Below are 20004 nucleotides of genomic sequence, written 5' to 3'. Positions count from 1 at the left end.
TGTTTCTAATGCACGTCAGTACGCAAATGATTTCTTGTGTTTAACTTTTATTGGCTGCAGAGAGTTTTGGTTTTTTTTTTTTTTTTTTAAAGCTTCTTGCTTCATTTTACTACATAGGAAATGCCTTAATACAGCTGAAAACTTCACTTTAGCGTAAGGACAATGCATAGGACCTTATTCCGAGTTGCAAGTAGACAAAATAGCAAAATGCTTCTGAAAAATAAATGTGGATTTTTGCGACCCATTCATTCAGAGTCATTCGCAAGTCTCAAACTGCGGTTCCCTCCCCTTGACGGCCCTGGTTCTAATGCAGCTGGAACACTACTGGACGCGTTGTTTCATCGTGCGTTCTAAAACTGCTAAAAAAAAAATCACGGCACATATGAAAACAAATTACAGTTAATGGTTGCATGGTGCAGATGATACGTACCCAGTTGTCTTGGAGCATGTAAAATAGAAAGAGAAGCAGATGCAAACAGGATTTTTTTTTAATTAGTATCCCCACTTTAAAATATCTATGCAGGCTTATTTATTATTTATTAATAGTTTGTTATATAGCATAGCAAATTCCATTGCACTTTACAACTGGACACAATGATAAGACAAAACAGTCATAGGAGTCTATTCAATTACTGTTGGATTTAAAAAAATTAAAAAAAAGAAGTCGGAAAAACTGCGCTTTCTGACTTTTTAAGGTCGAATTTGGATTTGACCTATTCAATTATAGTGCCGTTTTTACGACTTTTTTAAAAATCCGACTTGTCGGTAAACATGTGGATCGGCAGATTAGCAGCGGATACTCGTGTTTTGTTGGATTTGCGGGCGAATCCGACAGGTTTTTGGCCCGTTTTCGACAATGTCAATCAGACTTTAAAAAAAGTCAGATCGGCATTGTCGAAAACAGGCAAAAACCTGTCGGAATTGCCTGCAAATTGAATACTGAACTGTCGGATCCTCTCCGTCGGGGAGGATCAGACAGGCATTGAATAGACCCCAGAGTGGTAAGAAGGCCCTGCTTGCAAGCTTACAATCTATGGGATGAGCTGATGAACATCCACTGCAGGGAAAAAGCACTTTGTTCCAGGAGATTTAGTGATTTTGCATAAACTGGTGCATTTTGACAGAGTGCGACCGATCATATGCAGTCATCTTTATCAATGTCATACTAACACCAGGGTCAGAACACTTGGAGCTCAGAACCGAGCTTGCATCTATGTTGACTTTTCGCCAGCCACTTTAGCTGTGCTTTGCGTCAACACCATATGCTCACAGTACTTTGGCCATGTCTGCCTGTTTCTACCTGCCTGTTACAGTCTCACTTTTTTGAACAAGAGTACACAGTTATACAACTGAAATAAAAGACGAGCATTGTGAAAATGTGTGCATGATAAAATAAAAATATATAAAAATAAAAAAATTGCAACTGCTAGCTAAATAAACTCTGAATAAGGCCCACTGTGGTTATTATGCATTTCCATGTTGCATTTCTACACGTATGTTGCTTGGGGACTATGATAATCTCCCATTTTGTCAGCTGTATGTTGAAAAGGTTTGAGAACATTAGTAAATGCAATTAAACACGTGACGTAGATTAATGCAATGCAGTTGAAATCGTTTTTAACATACATTAAAAAATAATAATAATAATAATAATAATAATAATAATAATAATTGCAAACAGTGTGCAAGTAGTTTTAGGGTAGGTTAACATTAGGTGTAGGATACACAACTAGCCTGCATTCAACATGCAGTATGGTAAATGCAGCTTCAAAAACATTACTTAGCGATAACTGATCTTAATAGTAAATGCAAAATAATAAGATTTTAAACCTACCGGTAAATCTTTTTCTCCTAGTCTGTAGAGGATGCTGGGGACTCCGTAAGGACCATGGGGTATAGACGGGCTCCGCAGGAGACATGGGCACTCTAAAGACTTTAGATGGGTGTGCACTGGCTCCTCCAGACCTCAGTTAAAGAACTGTGCCCAGAGGAGACGGACAGTACGAGGAAAGGATTTTTGTTAATCTAAGGGCAAGATACATACCAGCCCACACCATCCACACCGTACAACATGGAATATACTAACCAGTTAACAGTGTGAAACAAAACCGCATCAGCCAGAGACTGATCAAACTGTAACATAACCCTTAATGAAGCAATAACTATATACAAGCCTTGCAGAATTTAGTCCGCACTGGGACGGGCGCCCAGCATCGTCTACGGACTAGGAGAAAAAGATTTACCGGTAGGTTTAAAATCTTATTTTCTCTTACGTCCTAGAGGATGCTGGGGACTCCGTAAGGACCATGGGGATTTTACCAAAGCTCCAGACAGGGCGGGAGAGTGCGGATGACTCTGCAGCACCGATTGAGCAAACATGAGGTCCTCATCAGCCAGGGTATCAAACTTGTAGAATTTTGCAAAAGTGTTTGAACCCGGCCAAGTAGCTGCTCGGCACAGCTGTAATGCCGAGACGCCTCGGGCAGCCGCCCAAGAAGAGCCCACCTTCCTAGTGGAATGGGCCTTTACAGAATTTGGTAACGGCAATCCAGCCGTAGAATGAGCCTGCTGAATCGTGTTACAGATCCAGCGGGCAATAGTCTGCTTAGAAGCAGGAGCGCCAACCTTGTTGGCTGCATACAGGACAAACAGTGCCTCTGTTTTCCTAACCCGAGCCGTCCTGGCTACATAAACTTTTAAGGCCCTGACTACATCAAGAGACTTGGAATCCTCCAAGTCACCCGTAGCCACAGGCACCACAATAGGTTGGTTCATATGAAACGATGAAACCACCTTAGGCAGAAATTGAGGACGAGTCCTCAACTCTGCTCTATCCACATGGAAAATCAGATAGGGGCTTTTGTGAGACAAAGCCGCCAATTGTTGTCAAGGCTAACAACATGACCACTTTCCAAGTGAGAAATTTTAACTCAACTGTTTGAAGCGGTTCAAACCAGTGTGACTTAAGGAACTGTAACACCACGTTAAGGTCCCATGGAGCCACTGAGGGCACAAAAGGAGGTTGGATGTGCAGCACTCCCTTTACAAAAGTCTGGACTTCTGGGAGAGAAGCCAATTCCTTCTGAAAGAATATTGACAGGGCCGAAATCTGCACCTTAATGGAGCCTAACTTTAGGCCCATATCCACTCCTGTCTGCAGAAAGTGGAGAAAACGGCCCAGGTGGAAATCTTCCGTAGGAGCATTCTTGGCTTCACACCAAGATACATATTTCCTCCAGATACGGTGATAATGTTTCGCCGTCACCTCCTTCCTAGCTTTTATCAGAGTAGGGATGACTTCTCCCGGAATACCTTTCCTAGCTAGGATTTGGCGTTCAACCGCCATGCCGTCAAACGTTACCGCGGTAAGTCTTGGAACACGCAGGGCCCCTGCTGCAACAGGTCCTCCCTGGGAGGAAGAGGCCACGGATCTTCCGTGAGCATCTCCTGAAGATCTGAATACCAGGCCCTTCGAGGCCAATCCGGAACAATGAGTATCGTCTGGACTCTTTTTCTTCTTAGGATTCTCAGTATTTTTGAGATGAGTGGAAGAGGAGGGAAGACATAGACCAACGGAAACACCCACGGTGTCACCAGGGCGTCTACCGCTAGAGCCTGAGGGTCCTTTGACCTGGAAAAATACCTCAGAAGTTTCTTGTTGAGGCGTGACGCCATCATGTCTACTTGAGGAAGCCCCCAACGACTTGTTATCTCTGCAAAAACTTCTTGATGCAGACCCCACTCTCCTGGATGGAGATCGTGTCTGCTGAGGAAGTCTGCTTCCCAGTTGTCCACTCCCGGAATGAAGACTGCTGACAGCGAGCTTACGTGATTTTCCGCCCAGCGAAGATTCCTGGTGGCTTCCGCCATTGCCACTCTGCTCCTTGTCCCGCCTTGGCGGTTCACATGAGCCACTGCTGTGACGTTGTCCGATTGAATCAGAACAGGTAGGTCTCGAAGAAGAGTCTCCGCTTGTCGAAGGCCGTTGTATATGGCCCTTAATTCCAGCACATTGATGTGTAGACAAGCCTCCTGGCTTGACCACAGTCCCAGAATATGTCTTCCTTGTGTGACTGCTCCCCATCCTCGGAGGCTCGCGTCCGTGGTTACCAGAACCCAGTCTTGAATGCCGAACCTGCGACCCTCCAGAAGGTGAGCACTCTGCAGCCACCACAGGAGAGACACCCTGGCCCTGGGGGAAAGGCTTATTTTCTGATGTATTTGTAGATGGGACCCCGACCACTTGTCCAGAAGGTCCCACTGAAATGTCCTCGCATGGAACCTGCCGAAGGGGATGGCCTCGTAGGCCGCCACCATCTTTCCCAGTACTCGAGTGCATTGATGAACTGACACTCTTTTTGGCTTTAACAGATCTCTGACCATGCTCTGGAGTTCCTGGGCCTTTTCCGTTGGGAGAAAAACCCTCTTCTTTTCCGTGTCCAGAATCATGCCTAAAAATGATAGCCGAGTCGTTAGAATCAACTGCAACTTTGGCAGATTTAGGATCCAGCCGTGTTGCTGCAGCACTCTCAGAGAGAGTGACACGCTTTTCAGCAACTGATCTCTCGATCTCGCTTTTTTCAGGAGATCGTCCAAGTATGGGATAATCCTCGGGGCCGTGGACAGCCCAAACGGCAACGTCTGAAACTGGTAATGACAGTCCTGTACAGCGAATCTCAGGTACGCCTGATGAGGAGAATAAATGGGGACATGAAGGTATGCATCCTTTATGTCTAGTGATACCATAAAATCCCCCCCTTCCAGGCTGGAGATCACTGCCCGGAGAGATTCCATCTTGAATTTGAACCTTTTTAGATACAGGTTTAGGGATTTTAGATTCAGAATGGGTCTGACCGAGCCATCCGGTTTCGGGACCACAAATAGGGTCGAATAGTACCCTTTCTCCTGTTGTATTAAGGGAACCTTGATAATCACCTGCCGTCGACACAGCTTTTGTATTGCAGCTAAAACTATTTCCCGCTCTGGGGGAGAAGCTGGCAAAGCCGACTTGAAAAATCGGCGAGGAGGCACTTCTTCGAATTCCAGTTTGTAGCCTTGGGATACAATTTCTATCGCCCAAGGATCCAAATCTGACAGAACCCAGACCTGGCTGAAGAGTCGAAGGCGTGCCCCCACCGGCGCGGACTCCCGCAGTGGAGCCCCAGCGTCATGCGGTGGATTTTGTAGAAGCCAGGGAGGACTTCTGTTCCTGGGAACTAGCCGTAGCAGGCATTCTTTTCCCTCTACCCTTACCTCTGGCGAGGAAGGACGAGCCCCGACCTGTTCTGGACTTATGCGACCGAAAGGACTGCATCTGATATTGAGGTGTTTTCTTTTGCTGTGGGGGAACATAAGGCAAAAAAGAAGATTTACCCGCGGTAGCTGTGAAAACCAGGTCCGCGAGGCCCTCCCCAAATAAAACCTCACCCTTGTAAGCCAAAGTTTCCATATGTCTCTTTGAATCAGCATCACCCGTCCATTGGCGGGTCCAAAGGGCTCGCCTAGCAGAAATTGCCATGGCATTGGCTCTTGAACCCAATAACCCAACGTCTCTTGCAGCGTCTCTCATATATAACGCTGCGTCTTTAATATGACTCAAGGTCAATAAAATGCTATCCTTATCTAGGGTGTCAATGTCAGATGACAAGTTATCTGCCAATGGTGCTATTGCGCTACATACCCATGCCGACGCTACTGCCGATCTGAGCAAGGCACCCGTATGTGTATAAATCGATTTTAAGGTAGTCTCCTGTCTGCGATTAGCAGGATCCTTGAGGGCTCCCGTATCTGGAGACGGTAGCGCCACCTTTTTGGACAAGCGCTTCAAAGCCTTGTCCACCCTGGGCGAGGATTCCCACCGTAACCTGTCCTGTGCGGGGAAAGGATACGCCATAAGAATTCTCTTGGGAATCTGCAGTTTCTTGTCTGGAATTTCAAACGCTTTTTCAAATAAAGCGTTCAGCTCATGAGATGGGGGAAAGGTTACCTCAGGTTTCTTCTCTTAAACATGCATACCCTCATGTCAGGCACCGAGGGGTCCTCTGTGATATGCAAAACATCTTTTATTGCAATAATCATATAATGAATACTTTTGGCCACCCTTGGGTGTAACTTCGCATCATCGTAGTCGACACTGGAGTCAGAATCCGTGTCGGTATCAGTGTCTGCTACCTTGGACAGGGGACGTTTATGAGAGCCCGAAGAGCCTTGTGACACAGTCAAAGCCATGGATTGACTCCCTGCTTTTTCTCTGGACTCTGCTTTGTCCAATCTTTTATGTAATAATGACACATTTGCATTTAAAACATTCCACATATCCAACCAATCAGGTGTCGCGTCGCCGACGGAGACACCACAATCATCTGCTGTACCTCCTCCTTAGACGAGCCTTCCGCTTCAGACATGTGGACACACACGTACTGACACTCCCACACACACTGGGATATACAATTATGGGGACAGCCCCCCAATAAGGCCCTTTGGAGAGACAGAGAGAGAGTATGCCAGCACACACCCAGCGCCACTGGACACTGGAATAAAATCCCAGACTGTACAGCGCTCTTTTATAGAATAAATAATACACTTACTGCACCAATTAAATGTGCCCCCCCCCTCTTTTTTTGCCCTCTGTACTTGCTCAGCAGGGGAGAGTCCGGGGAGCAGCTTCTCTGCAGCTTGTTGTGGAGAAAAATGGCGCTGGTTAGTGCTGGAGGATCAAGCTCCGCCCCCTCAACGGCGGGCTTCGGTCCCGCTCAAATTCTTTATACTGGCGGGGGTTTTTCAATATACTGCCTCCGCAGTATCTAATATATTAGCCAGTGTCCCTTGAGGTTAAAATTGCTGCCCAGGGCGCTCCCCCTGCGCCCTGCACCCGTACAGTGCCTTCTGTGTGTGTATGTTTGGGAGCAATGGCGCGCCGCGTTACCGCTGCGCGGTACCTCAGTGAAGATCTGAAGTCTTCTGCCGCCTGTGAAGTCTTCTTTCTTCTTATACTCACTCGGCTTCTATCTTCCGGCTCTGTGAGGAGTACGGCGGCGCGGCTCCAGGACGAACAGCGAGGACGACACCTGTGGTCCGACTCTCTGGAGCTAATGGTGTCCAGTAGCTTAAGAAGCAGAGCCTATCAGTTAAGTAGGTCTGCTTCTCTCCCCTCAGTCCCACGATGCAGGGAGCCTGTTGCCAGCAGTGCTTCCTGAAAATAAAAAACCTAACAAAAAGTTTTTTCAGAGAAACTCAGTAGAGCTCCCCTGCAGTGCATCCAGTCTCCTCTGGGCACAGGATCTAACCGAGGTCTGGAGGAGGGGCATAGAGGAAGGAGCCAGTGCACACCTATCTAAAGTCTTTAGAGTGCCCATGTCTCCTGCGGAGCCCATCTATACCCCATGGTCCTTACGGAGTCCCCAGCATCCTCTAGGACGCAAGAGAAAACAACTTTTCTTTACCAGACACTCAACACATGAGAATTTAAGTAAGGAATGTTTGTAGTGTGTGAAGTGTTTGCAGTGTCAGGATTTACTAACACTTTATTATTTGCTATACATAAACAATTTATGAAGGGTAGATGCATGACTTGATAGCACATTGTGAGCAGAGAAGCCCTGGGAATAATGGCTAGTGCTGGAAATACAATGAACTGGCTGGCTGGCTGGCATTGGCTGCAATGAACAGAATTAGGTCTTTGGTTGGCATTTATCCAGAGAAAAGTCTTGAATTTGGGTTTGAAAAATAAGAATTTACTTACCGATAATTCTATTTCTCATAGTCCGTAGTGGATGCTGGGGACTCCGTAAGGACCATGGGGAATAGCGGCTCCGCAGGAGACTGGGCACATCTAAAGAAAGCTTTAGGACTATCTGGTGTGCACTGGCTCCTCCCCCTATGACCCTCCTCCAAGCCTCAGTTAGGATACTGTGCCCGGACGAGCGTACACAATAAGGAAGGATTTTGAATCCCGGGTAAGACTCATACCAGCCACACCAATCACACCGTATAACCTGTGATCTGAACCCAGTTAACAGCATGATAACAGAGGAGCCTCTGAAAGATGGCTCACAACAATAATAACCCGATTTTTTGTAACAATAACTATGTACAAGTATTGCAGACAATCCGCACTTGGGATGGGCGCCCAGCATCCACTACGGACTATGAGAAATAGAATTATCGGTAAGTAAATTCTTATTTTCTCTAACGTCCTAAGTGGATGCTGGGGACTCCGTAAGGACCATGGGGATTATACCAAAGCTCCCAAACGGGCGGGAGAGTGCGGATGACTCTGCAGCACCAAATGAGAGAACTCCAGGTCCTCCTCAGCCAGGATATCAATTTTGTATAATTTTACAAACGTATTTGCTCCTGACCAAGTAGCTGCTCGGCAAAGTTGTAAAGCCGAGACCCCTCGGGCAGCCGCCCAAGATGAGCCCACCTTCCTTGTGGAGTGGGCATTTACAGATTTTTGGCTGTGGCAGGCCTGCCACAGAATGTGCAAGCTGAATTGTACTACAAATCCAACGAGCAATAGTCTGCTTAGAAGCAGGAGCACCCAGCTTGTTGGGTGCATACAGGATAAACAGCGAGTCAGATTTCCTGACTCCAGCCCTCCTGGAAACATATATTTTCAGGGCCCTGACAACTTGGAGTCCTCCAAGTCCCTAGTAGCTGCAGGCACCACAAATAGGTTGGTTCAGGTGAAACGCTGAAACCACCTTAGGGAGAAACTGAGGACGAGTCCTCAATTCCGCCCTGTCCGAATGGAACATCAGATAAGGGCTTTTTCAGGATAAAGCCGCCAATTCTGACACGCGCCTGGCCCAGGCCAGGGCCAACAGCATGACCACTTTCCATGTGAGATATTTTAACTCCACAGATTTAAGTGGTTCAAACCAATGTGACTTTTGGAACCCAAAACTACATTGAAAACCCAAAGTGCCACTGGAGGCACAAAAGGAGGCTGTATATGCAGTACCCCTTTTACAAACGTCTGAACTTCAGGGACTGAAGCTAGTTCTTTTTGGAAGAAAATTGACAGGGCCGAAATTTGAACCTTAATGGACCCCAATTTCAGGCCCATAGACACTCCTGCTTGCAGGAAATGTAGGAATCGACCCAGTTGAATTTCCACCGTCGGGCCTTACTGGCCTCGCACCACGCAACATATTTTTGCCAATTGCGGTGATAATGTTTTTGCGGTTACATCCTTCCTGGCTTTGATCAGGATAGGGATGACTTCATCCGGAATGCCTTTTTTCCTTCAGGATCCGGCGTTCAACCGCCATGCCGTCAAACGCAGCCGCGGTAACTCTTGGAACAGACAGGGTCCTTGCTGGAGCAGGTCCCTTCTTAGAGGTAGAGGCCACGGATCCTCCGTGAGCATCTCTTGAAGTTCCGGTTACCAAATCCTTCTTGGCCAATCCGGAGCCACGAATATAGTGCTTACTCCTCTCCATCTTATCAATCTCAGTACCTTGGGTATGAGAGGCAGAGGAGGGAACACATACCCTGACTGGTACACCCACGGTGTTACCAGAGCGTCTACAGCTATTGCCTGAGGGTCCCTAGACCTGGCGCAATACCTGTCGAGTTTTTCCCAACGGTTTATAATCATGTGGAAGACTTCTGGGTGAAGTCCCCACTCTCCCGGGTGGAGGTCGTGCTGAGGAAGTCTGCTTCCCAGTTGTCCACTCCCGGAATGAATACTGCTGACAGTGCTATCACATGATTTTCCGCCCAGCGAAGAATCCTTGCAGCTTCTGCCATTGCCCTCCTGCTTCTTGTGCCACCCTGTCTGTTTACGTGGGTGACTGCCGTGATGTTGTCCGACTGGATCAACACCGGCTGACCTTGAAGCAGAGGTCTTGCTAAGCTTAGAGCATTGTAAATGTCCCTTAGCTTCAGGATATTTATGTGAAGTGATGTCTCCAGGCTTGACCATAAGTCCTGGATATTCCTTCCCTGTGTGACTGCTCCCCAGCCTCGCAGGCTGGCATCCGTGGTTACCAGGACCCAGTCCTGAATGCCGAATCTGCGGCCCTCTAGAAGATGAGCACTCTGCAACCACCACAGGAGGGACACCCTTGTCCTTGGTGACAGGGTTATCCGCTGATGCATCTGAAGATGCGACCCGGACCATTTGTCCAGCAGGTCCCACTGGAAAGTTCTTTGCCGAATGGGATTGCTTCGTAGGAAGCCACCATTTTTTTTTAGAACCCTTGTGCATTGATGCACTGAGACTTGGCTCGGTTTTAGGAGGTTCCTGACTAGCTCGGATAACTCCCTGGCTTTCTCCTCCGGGAGAAACACCTTTTTCTGGACTGTGTCCAGGATCATCCCTAGGAACAGAAGACAAGTCGTCGGAACCAGCTGCGATTTTGGAATATTGAGAATCCAACCGTGCTGCAGCAACACTACCTGAGATAGTGCTACACCGACCTCCAACTGTTCCCTGGATCTTACCCTTATCAGGGAATCGTCCAAGTAAGGGATAACTAAAATTCCCTTCCTTTGAAGGAATATCATTTCGGCCATTACCTTTTTGCAGAGCTCGGCTGCACAGGCATTCGCACACTTGCAAAGCGAAAATACACTCCCCTATAGGCGGAGACTATCTGATCGCAGCGCTGCAAAAAGTAGCTAGCGAGCAACTCGGAATGACCCACCTTGCCTCTTGTTTGAAATTCGTATGTATTATTGAAACAGTTTCAATATAGATTAGGTTATTGGGGGGGGGAATAAAACAAAACTTCTAAAACAAATCAAATTCTAGGCTGTATATTTACTAAGGCGCGGGTTTATAGAAGTGGAGATGTTGCCCATAGCAACCAATCAGATTCTACTTATTTATTTAGCACCTTCTAGAACAGTGGTTCCCAACCTTGGTCCAAAAGAACTCCCAACAGTTTGTGTTTTCCAGGTCACCTAGCAATTGAACAGGTGTATTCATTACTCGCTGACATATTTTAAAAGACCCACAGGTGGAGCTAATTATTTCACTTGCAATCCTGTGAGACCTGGAAAACATGAACTGTTGGGGGTACTTGAGGACCGCGGTTGGGAGCTAGAATCTGTTTGGTTGCTATGGGCAACATCTCCACTTCTATAAACCCGCACTCTAGTAAATATGCCCCTAGATAAGTGATCACTAGAACCTGATTGGCTGCTATGAGAAACACATCCACTGGTCCTCTTTAGGCTGGATGAATCTCACCCTTAGGGCCTGTATTGTATGCGCATGCATCCTGATTTTGGCCCTCATTCCGAGTTGTTCGCTCGCAAGCTGCTTTTAGCAGCATTGCACACGCTAAGCCGCCGCCTACTGGGAGTGAATCTTAGCTTATCAAAATTGCGAACGAAAGATTTGCAATATTGCGAAAAGACTTCTCTGTGCAGTTTCTGAGTAGCTCGAGACTTACTCTTCCAGTGCGATCAGTTCAGTGCTTGTCGTTCCTGGTTTGACGTCACAAACACACCCAGCGTTCGCCCAGACACTCCTCCGTTTCTCCAGCCACTCCCGCATTTTTCCCAGAAACGGTAGCGTTTTTTCAAACACTCCCATAAAACGGCCAGTTTCCGCCCAGAAACACCCACTTCCTGTCAATCACACTCCGATCTCCAGAACGAAGAAAAAACCTCGTAATGCCGTGAGTAAAATACCAATCTTCATAGCAAATTTACTTGGCGCAGTCGCAGTGCGAACATTGCGCATGCGCAAATAGCGGAAAATCGCTGCGATGCGAAGAAAATTACCAAGCGAACAACTCGGAATAACCACCTTTGTACGTGCATAGTCACAGTGCAGATTTGGAGGCACATTAGCAGAAGTGTATTGGAAATGTATGGGTCTCCTCGGCAGTGACTAGGAGGTAACACAAGGGTGGCTAATCAGATGCTTGGAGATTGTGTTTTATAGGAGTGTCATGGGAGATACTGAAATACAGACCAGAGTGTGCTAAAAGCACCAGGGCAGAGAGAGGCACCCCAGGCAGAAAAGAGGAAATTGTACTGGTTGCGACAGATACAGGGTACTAGAATGAACCCTATCCATACTCCCACACTGGATTAATTAAGCAGATGGTAGAGGAATTAAAAGTACGAAAGGGGTATTAAAAGAGGTCCAATGGCTATAACATTTGGAAATATGATTCCGTTGTTGTATTATTATTTATATGGGGCCACAAGGGTTCTGCAGCGCCTGTTACAGAGTACATAAATAATCAAAACAAGAAAACAGGGACTAACAGTTGAAGACAATATAGATCAAGTACAGGCAAAGGGATGCAGAGCAGGTAGTTGCCAGGCTGGAGAGGTGTTCTCCCTGCTCTGCATCGCCTGGCCATCCTGCTGCTGCTGCGCCTGTCACACTGTGTGACAGGCACTGGCGTCGGCAGCTTCAAACCTCTCCAGTCCTCCCCCACTTGACACCGTGGCATTGCTCCTGCAGGAAAGGGGCGGGGCTACAGACCTGAGGGGGCGGAGCTACTTGGACAAGGCTGTCAGGCTCAGAGAGGGACAGAAAAATAAGTATTCTGCTGCTTGAACTTGTGAGGTACTGTAAGCAGGAAAGGATGGAAAAGATGTTTGTGTGTGTGTGTGTGTGTGTGTGTGTGTGTGTGTGTGTGTGTGTGTGTGTGTGTGTGTGTGTAGGGAGTAATATTACACAGAGCCTTCCCCCTCTCTCTGGTGCCATTCTTACCCTCCTTCTGCTACTGAGCAGGGTTGAACTCGTCTTCAACCCGGCTCACTGTGCTGTGTGAATGGGACCTGGGTCGTTGTGACCCGTTTCCCGTTCTCTCTGTGTGGATGGGCGGCACTTGGAGATCACGCGATCTTCAAGCGCCGCCCCCACCGCATCACCATTGACGTCACCAACCTGGCAATATGCCGGGTTGCAGACAGCGGCAGCGGGGCGCCTGAGGCGTGGCGCACACTGGTAGCGACCATGTCAAGCTCCCTGGTGCGACCTGCCTCAGGCGGTCTGAAAGGGGTATTATTAAGAAAGAGAGGGAGGGGAGAGAAAGAGGGGGGGGGGGGGGGAGAGAGAGGGGGGGGGGAGAGAGAGGGGGGAGGGAGAGAGAGGGGGGAGGGAGAGAGAGGGGGGAGGGAGAGAGAGGGGGGAGGGAGAGAGAGGGGGAGAGAGGGGGGAGGGGAGAGAGAGAGAGAGAGAGAGGGGGGGGGAGAGAGAGAGAGAGAGGGGGGAGAGAGAGGGGGAGAGAGAGGGGGAGAGAGAGGGGGAGAGAGAGGGGGAGAGAGAGAGAGAGGGGGGGGGGAGAGGGGGGAGAGAGAGAGAGAGGGGGGGGGAGAGAGAGAGAGGGGGGAGAGAGAGGGGGGAGAGAGAGGGGGAGAGAGAGGGGGAGAGAGAGGGGGAGAGAGAGGGGGAGAGAGAGGGGGAGAGAGAGGGGGAGAGAGAGAGAGAGGGGGGGGGGGAGAGGGGGGAGAGAGGGGGGAGAGAGAGAGAGAGGGGGGAGAGAGAGAGAGAGGGGGGGGAGAGGGGGGGGAGAGAGAGAGAGAGAGGTGAGTCGAACAGGGAGGATAGGGATGAAGTGTCAATACCCTCAATGTTACGCTTAGTGATGGTAGCCTTAGAAAGGAGAGATGGGGAAGCGGAGATAGATAAGTTGAAAGAGAGCAGGTGGTGGTCTGAGAGGGGAAAAGGGGAGTTGGAGAAATCAGAAATATTGCAACGGTGAGTGAAAACCAGATCCAGTGAGCTCCCGTTCACATGGGAGGGTGAGGTGGTCCACTGGGAGAGACCAAGTGAAGAGGGGAGGTTAAGGAGCTTAGAGGCAGGTGATTTTGTGAGGTTATCGATGTTGAAATTGGGTATTATTCAGTATGCCAGCTGTTGGGATAACGGCGCCGGAATCCCGACACCCAGCATACCGACAACTAATCTCCCTCTTGGGGGTCCACGACTACGCTGGAGGGAGAATAAATAGCGTGGCGCGCCACCGTGCCCGCAGCGTGGCGATAGCAGCGAGCCCGCAAGGGGCTCATTTGCATTCACCCAGCTGTCTGTATGCCAGCGGTCGGGATCCCGACGCCAGTATGCTGTCCGCCGGGATCCCAGCCGCCAGCATACCATACTACACCCGCTGAAATCACCTAGGATAATGGAGGGAATGGCAGAAGAGAGGAAGTGAGGAAGCAAAAGTAGTCGAGGAATTTGTAGGAAATTCCAGGGGGATGGTAAATGACAGCAACTTGAAGATTAGTAGTTGGTAGAAGTGTATAGCATGGACCTCAAGTGTAGAGAATGTAAGCGACGGTTCTGGAGGTATAAGTTGGTATGTGTAGTTAGAGGGTAAGAGGACCCCAACACAACCACAGGGCTAGGAAGCACAATATGCACTTGGGTCAAAAACTGGTTAGATAACAGGGAGCAGTGCGTTGTGGTTAATGGATCTTTTTCAACTTGGACTGAAGTGCTAAGTGGTGTGCCGCAAGGCTCAGTATTAGGACCGCTATTGTTCAATATTTTCATTAACGACATAACAGAAGGTCTAAAGAGCATGGTGTCAATTTTTGCAGATGATACCAAATTGTGTAAGGCTATAAATACAGAGGAGGATGCAGAGTCTCTTCAGAACGACTTAGTTAAATTAGAAGCATGGGCAGCCAAATGGAGAATGCGCTTCAACACAGACAAGTGTAAGGTAACGCACTGTGGTAACAAGAACAAAAATTACACCTACCTACTAAATGGGGTAAAATTAGGGGATTCTGTACTGGAAAAGGACTTAGGTGTCCTCATAGATAGCAAGCTAAGCAGTAGTACCCAAAGTAGGACTGCAGCAAAGAAGGCTAATAAGATATTAGCATGCATAAAACGGGGTATTGATGCTAGGGGCGAGAGTATTATACTCCGGTTATATAAATCACTAGTGAGGCCACACCTTGAATACTGTGTACAATTCTGGGCACCGTACTACAAAAAGGATATCCTGGAGCTTGAAAAGGTACAGAGGAGGGCGACCAAACTAATTAAGGGCATGGAGACGATGGAATACAAGGTAAGGCTTGAAAGACTAGGCATGTTTACATTGGAAAAGCGGAGACTAAGAGGGGATATGATCAACATCTACAAATATATAAGGGGACAATACACAGAGCTTGCGCGGGACCTGTTTTTGGTTAGATCAACACCGAGGACTCGTGGACACTCGCTCAGGTTAGAGGAAAGGAGATTCCGCACAATACGGCGTAAAGGCTTTTTCACGGTAAGGACAATACGTGTTTGTAATTCCCTGCCTGAGGGCGTTGTAATGGCGGAATCTGTCAACACCTTTAAGAATGGGTTAGATAAATTCCTAATGGATAAGGATATCCAGGAGTATGGTGCATAATCATGCATTATAGTTACTATAAATAGGGATAAAATGCAACAGCTGACAGCAGCATCAGTCAGAAATTTTAGTCAAATCATCATGCATAGGAGACCACAAATAGGTTGAACTCGATGGACAATTGTCTTTTTTCAACCTCAGATACTATGTTACTATGACCCCAGGGTCGATGACAGTAATTTGCTGATATTAATCAATGCATCATGGCAGTTGGGTTTCACACTGGTGTGCCGTCAGTCAGTGACATCAATCCTGGGTCTAGAAAAAGGTGCAGGTGTAAATAATATGATTTTATCATAACTGGACCCAGTGATCATAGAAATTACCATTTGGGACTTGCATTTTAAAGTAAAATAACAAGTATTCATCCAAATTACAAAAGGGCTTATTTTCACTATTAATCCTCTTTTGCCTAAATCCATTTTCGTGGTTTCAGATTTTGTTTTGTGCTGCGTGAAAGTTAAATATTCAGATAAAGCCAGCAATGATTTCATCAAAGTCAAGAAAATAGATTACATTTTTGGATTGAAGCAAGATCTAACCAATTTTAAAATGCTGAATCCAATTTTTTATTTTCCTCTTTTGTTGTGGCCCAATCACAATAGCTTGTCTATACTGATAGAATTACAAAAAGGGTGTGCAAATCTATTTAAAAAGACAGTCAAGTTACAAAATATCTCCCAAGTATGTAGGCTAGCACCACAATCAAAGTAGGGGAACCGGTTTCTCAACATGTTACAACAGATTAGTTTGCATTTGTGTCTAAGCAATGGAAACGTCTTAAAAGGGACTATTGACACAGACACTAAGGATCACAAACAAATATGAGGAGATAAAACAAGAATATATCTGGACATTACAACTTTGGATGTCAACAAAGTCAACAGTATACAACTGAAAAGAAAGAAATGTATGTCACATGCTGTCTAAAGCATAAATCATACAAGCTAAAAATAATGAAATTAAATGAGACCAATAACCTACATATAACATTTTGTGGGATTGGCCTATATTTATGCAATTGCAGCATATTAACTCATTATCAACTGATCACTATAGCATGAGACACCCAATACCACATGTCCCACTAGTTCCTACATAGTACCAACTGCCGTAATATTGGTTAAATCCACAACATAATTTGCTTAATCAGTCTAGTGCAGTGGTTCTCAAACTCGGTCCTCAGGACCCAAACAGTTTACATTTTCCAGTTCAACTAGCAGGGTTGTAGCATCGGGATTCCGACGCTGAGTATCCCGACACCCATCAGGCAATTATGGTACTCCAAATCGCTAACCCACCTTTCCCTCAGCTTAACCCTATTCCTCCCCAGTGATGCCCAACCTTCCCTCCCCCGCAGCGTAACCCTAACTCTCCCCGGTGATGCCTAAGCTTAACTCTCCCTCATGGATTACCTGTCTCCAGTGCCGGCAGTCCTTTGTTCAGGGTCCCAGAACTCGGGAGTCTGGCACCAGCATTGCGATTCATGTCAGGATCCCGGACGTTGGTATTCCAACTGCCGAAATCCTGACCATATCCCCTGGCAGGTGCACAGGTGTAATCATTACTCACTGACACACTTCAAAAGATCCACAGGCTGAGCTGGTTATTTCACGTGTGATTTGGTGGGGACACTGGGAAAACATGAACTGTTTGGGGTCCTGAGGGCCGAGGTTGAGAACCTATGGTCTAGTGCAGTGGTTCTCAAACTCGGTCCTCAGGACCCCACACGGTTCATGTTTTCCATGTCACCCGGCGGGTGCACTGTGTATCACCAACTGTCACATTTTAAAAATGTACATGTGACCTGCAAAACATGGACCGTGTGGGGTCCTGAGGACCGAGTTTGAGAACCTGTGGTCTAGTGCAAGCAAAAAAAATATATATATATTATAAGTCATTCATTAGTTACAGTTTCATTTTAAAAAATGGTTGCTGGTGTTGTCACATGACTAAAATATCGGTAAGGAAAGTTTCATTAAGGATAAAATATTCAGAGTTGCCTTTCAAAGAAACACAGCAATGTATTGCCCAGCGGCTGCTTATTGAAAATTATATAATAGATGGATAATAATGTACCTAATAATATGTACACAAAAATATTCCTTGTTGCCATTGTGACTGTAAAGCTAGGTACATACTGGGCTATTTTTTTGTTCTTCCTGACAATCTGGGCATTTTTTCAACATATTAAAGGCCCCAATATCTGAGTTATACCCCTTTCACACTACAGGTTGAGTATCCCTTATCCAAAATGCTTGGGACCAGAAGTATTTTGGATATTGGATTTTCCGTATTTTGGAATAATTGCATGAGATATCATGGTGATGGGACCCAAGTCTAAGCACAGCATGCATTTATGTTTCATGTACACCTTATGTACACAGCCTGATAGTCATTTAATAGAATATTTTTAATAACTTTGTGTATTAAACAAAGTTTGTGTACATTGAGCCATCAGAAAACAAAGGTTTCACTATCTCGCTCAAAAAAATTCTGTATTTCGGAACATTACGCATTTCAGAATATTTGGATATGGGATACTCAATCACCGAGCCCGCCAGGGGCTTCATTGCGCACTGAAGATTGATTTATATTATTCACTGGACACTGTTCAATTCTGCGGCAGCTATTCAATTCAGCGCTTTGGTAAGTCGGAGAATGCCCATTTTCACAGACTATAAATAGGGTGTTTTGTTGGGAGAACGGGTATTCTCCAACTTAAGTGCCCGGCGCAACACTGTTTTCACCAAGGGTAGAAATCAGCCTTGCGCCGGCACTTTTGTGGGATTTCTGCTCGCACCCCCCGGGGGTGCCAGAAGAAATCCCGTCATTAAGTGTCACATTGTGCTGAATTGAATAGCGCCAGGAGCTAAATCCTGGCGCTATTCAACTGTTGATGAATTGAATCATGCCCATTGTATCCTCTCAGTCAATGGTTTTAGAATTGTGTATTCTTCTAAACTTAATGACTACCTTTAAAAGCACTTACAAAACTTACGTTCAATAAAAATATATGTTAGACATCCTTCACGGAACTGTATGTTTTTGCACATAAACTTTTCACGCAAATTTGTGTGTGACATAGAATAATTAAAAAATAATTGTATTCGTATTTTACAACCACTTTCAGTTTATTTTTATCATCTTTGGAAGTTGTTCGAAACGTTTCCTCTGGACATCATCTAATATGGTTTATGACAACAACAAAGGACCATTACAATTTGTAAATACTACAAAAAATGTTTTTCTTTTTAATCAAAACATGTTAAACTAAATATAAAAAACAACATTAAATCGCCCTTACCTGCAGAAATATAGCCTTCAACTCAGTAGGATCAGCTCTTTTTGTGAGCTATAAGAAAAAATATGAATAAACAATAACGTCAGACTTAATAAACAATAATGAAAATGTTTATCCGTACAGAGCTTTTGGCTGCCCCCAATTTATGATCAGTTGCAAGACTAGTCAGACAGCTTTTTCAGCATGCATTGTATACAGCATACCGTGCACCTTTGTAATCAGGGGACCAGTGCAGAGCTGAGTTTTACAATGTGAATCTACTCAGCAACGTTTACAAACCACATACTGATAAGAGATTGTCCCCATGCTTTCACTGTCACTTATCTGCTGTCAGACATCACCCTATATAATGCATGCCTATACAAGCCAGCAATGAGCACTGCAGAATGAGGCTGGAATTATGCAAAGGGACCATAGGACACACATCATGGCATGGAGGCAATAGCACAGGATGGTTTCCCTAATTAACTGATTGGTGCCACTGGATCATGACAGCACACAAGCATCAATGCAACAGGGCCCCTGTGCTTGCATACACTGTGTGAATAATGCAGTCATCAGCCACTCCCAACACAAGACATGGCATGCATGGTACTTCCAAGCTGAGAGTGTCAGCAGCTGGGTTAGTGAAAGCGGCAGAGCTTGTAGCAGGTATTATGCATGAGCAGGAGCTCGTAGTTATTAGAGTCACCTTGACCGCCATGGTGGGGCTGCTGCTGCTGTATGTGATTGATGTCAGAGCTGGGCTGGTCGGAGACGCGCTCCCTGAGCCCCGGGGACGCGCGCTGTATGATAATGAGGTGGGAGGCTCTTGTGCCTCATTTAGGCTTGCTGAGTGGGACTGATGCACGTTGCTCAGGAGGGTGCGCCGCCTGTGAGACCTCCCTCTCTTTCATAGCCATGCCTTGGTGGGCGGAGGGCAGAGAGAGTATTTATATGTGCTAGCTGTGGGGTGCCAGCTGATGATTGTGTCACTTTGGAAACATTAGACACCCTCAGCTATAGTCTTTGGTGTTCTGCCAGCTACAGACTCACTGCAGCTTGTAGTCTCTTCAGTTTCTGCCTGTACAAAAAAACAAAAAAATTGTAACCTTAATAATAACCTTATGATTTACACAGTAATCTCAGGGGTTAGAGCCGGATTCCCGCAGACCAGTAACGCTAGTGGGCCTGATTCTACGTTGAATGCCATTTCTTAATGTAGTCGCTTCTCGCTGTTTTTTCCGCTTGCTGCGTATGCCTCATTGCGAACGTGCTCTCAACTCACATTCACAAGGAACTTCGTGGTTTCTCTGTTGTTGCTCAGGGGTGTAGCGAGGGTGGCTCCGGTGGAGCGCGAGCTCCAGGCACCACATTCGCGCA

At 46.5% G+C, this 20004-nt stretch overlaps 1 protein-coding gene across 1 annotated transcript in view; it reads right to left on the bottom strand.

Annotated features, from left to right (window-relative positions):
* Positions 1–19482, bottom strand: part of SLC25A12 (solute carrier family 25 member 12) — a 273342-nt gene extending 253860 nt beyond the window's left edge. The window contains exons 1-2 of the mRNA XM_063933471.1: positions 19334–19482; positions 18646–18693 (exon numbers count right to left, since the gene is read on the bottom strand). Of these exons, the coding sequence (XP_063789541.1) occupies positions 18646–18693; positions 19334–19345 (60 nt within the window). The 5' untranslated portion in view covers positions 19346–19482. The remainder of the gene's footprint in view (positions 1–18645; positions 18694–19333) is intronic.
* Between the last annotated feature and the right edge of the window lie 522 nt (positions 19483–20004).

This window comes from Pseudophryne corroboree, chromosome 7 (genome assembly GCF_028390025.1).
Source record: "Pseudophryne corroboree isolate aPseCor3 chromosome 7, aPseCor3.hap2, whole genome shotgun sequence".
Taxonomy (NCBI): Eukaryota; Metazoa; Chordata; class Amphibia; order Anura; family Myobatrachidae; genus Pseudophryne; species Pseudophryne corroboree.
This window is presented reverse-complemented; position numbering and strand designations above follow the sequence as displayed.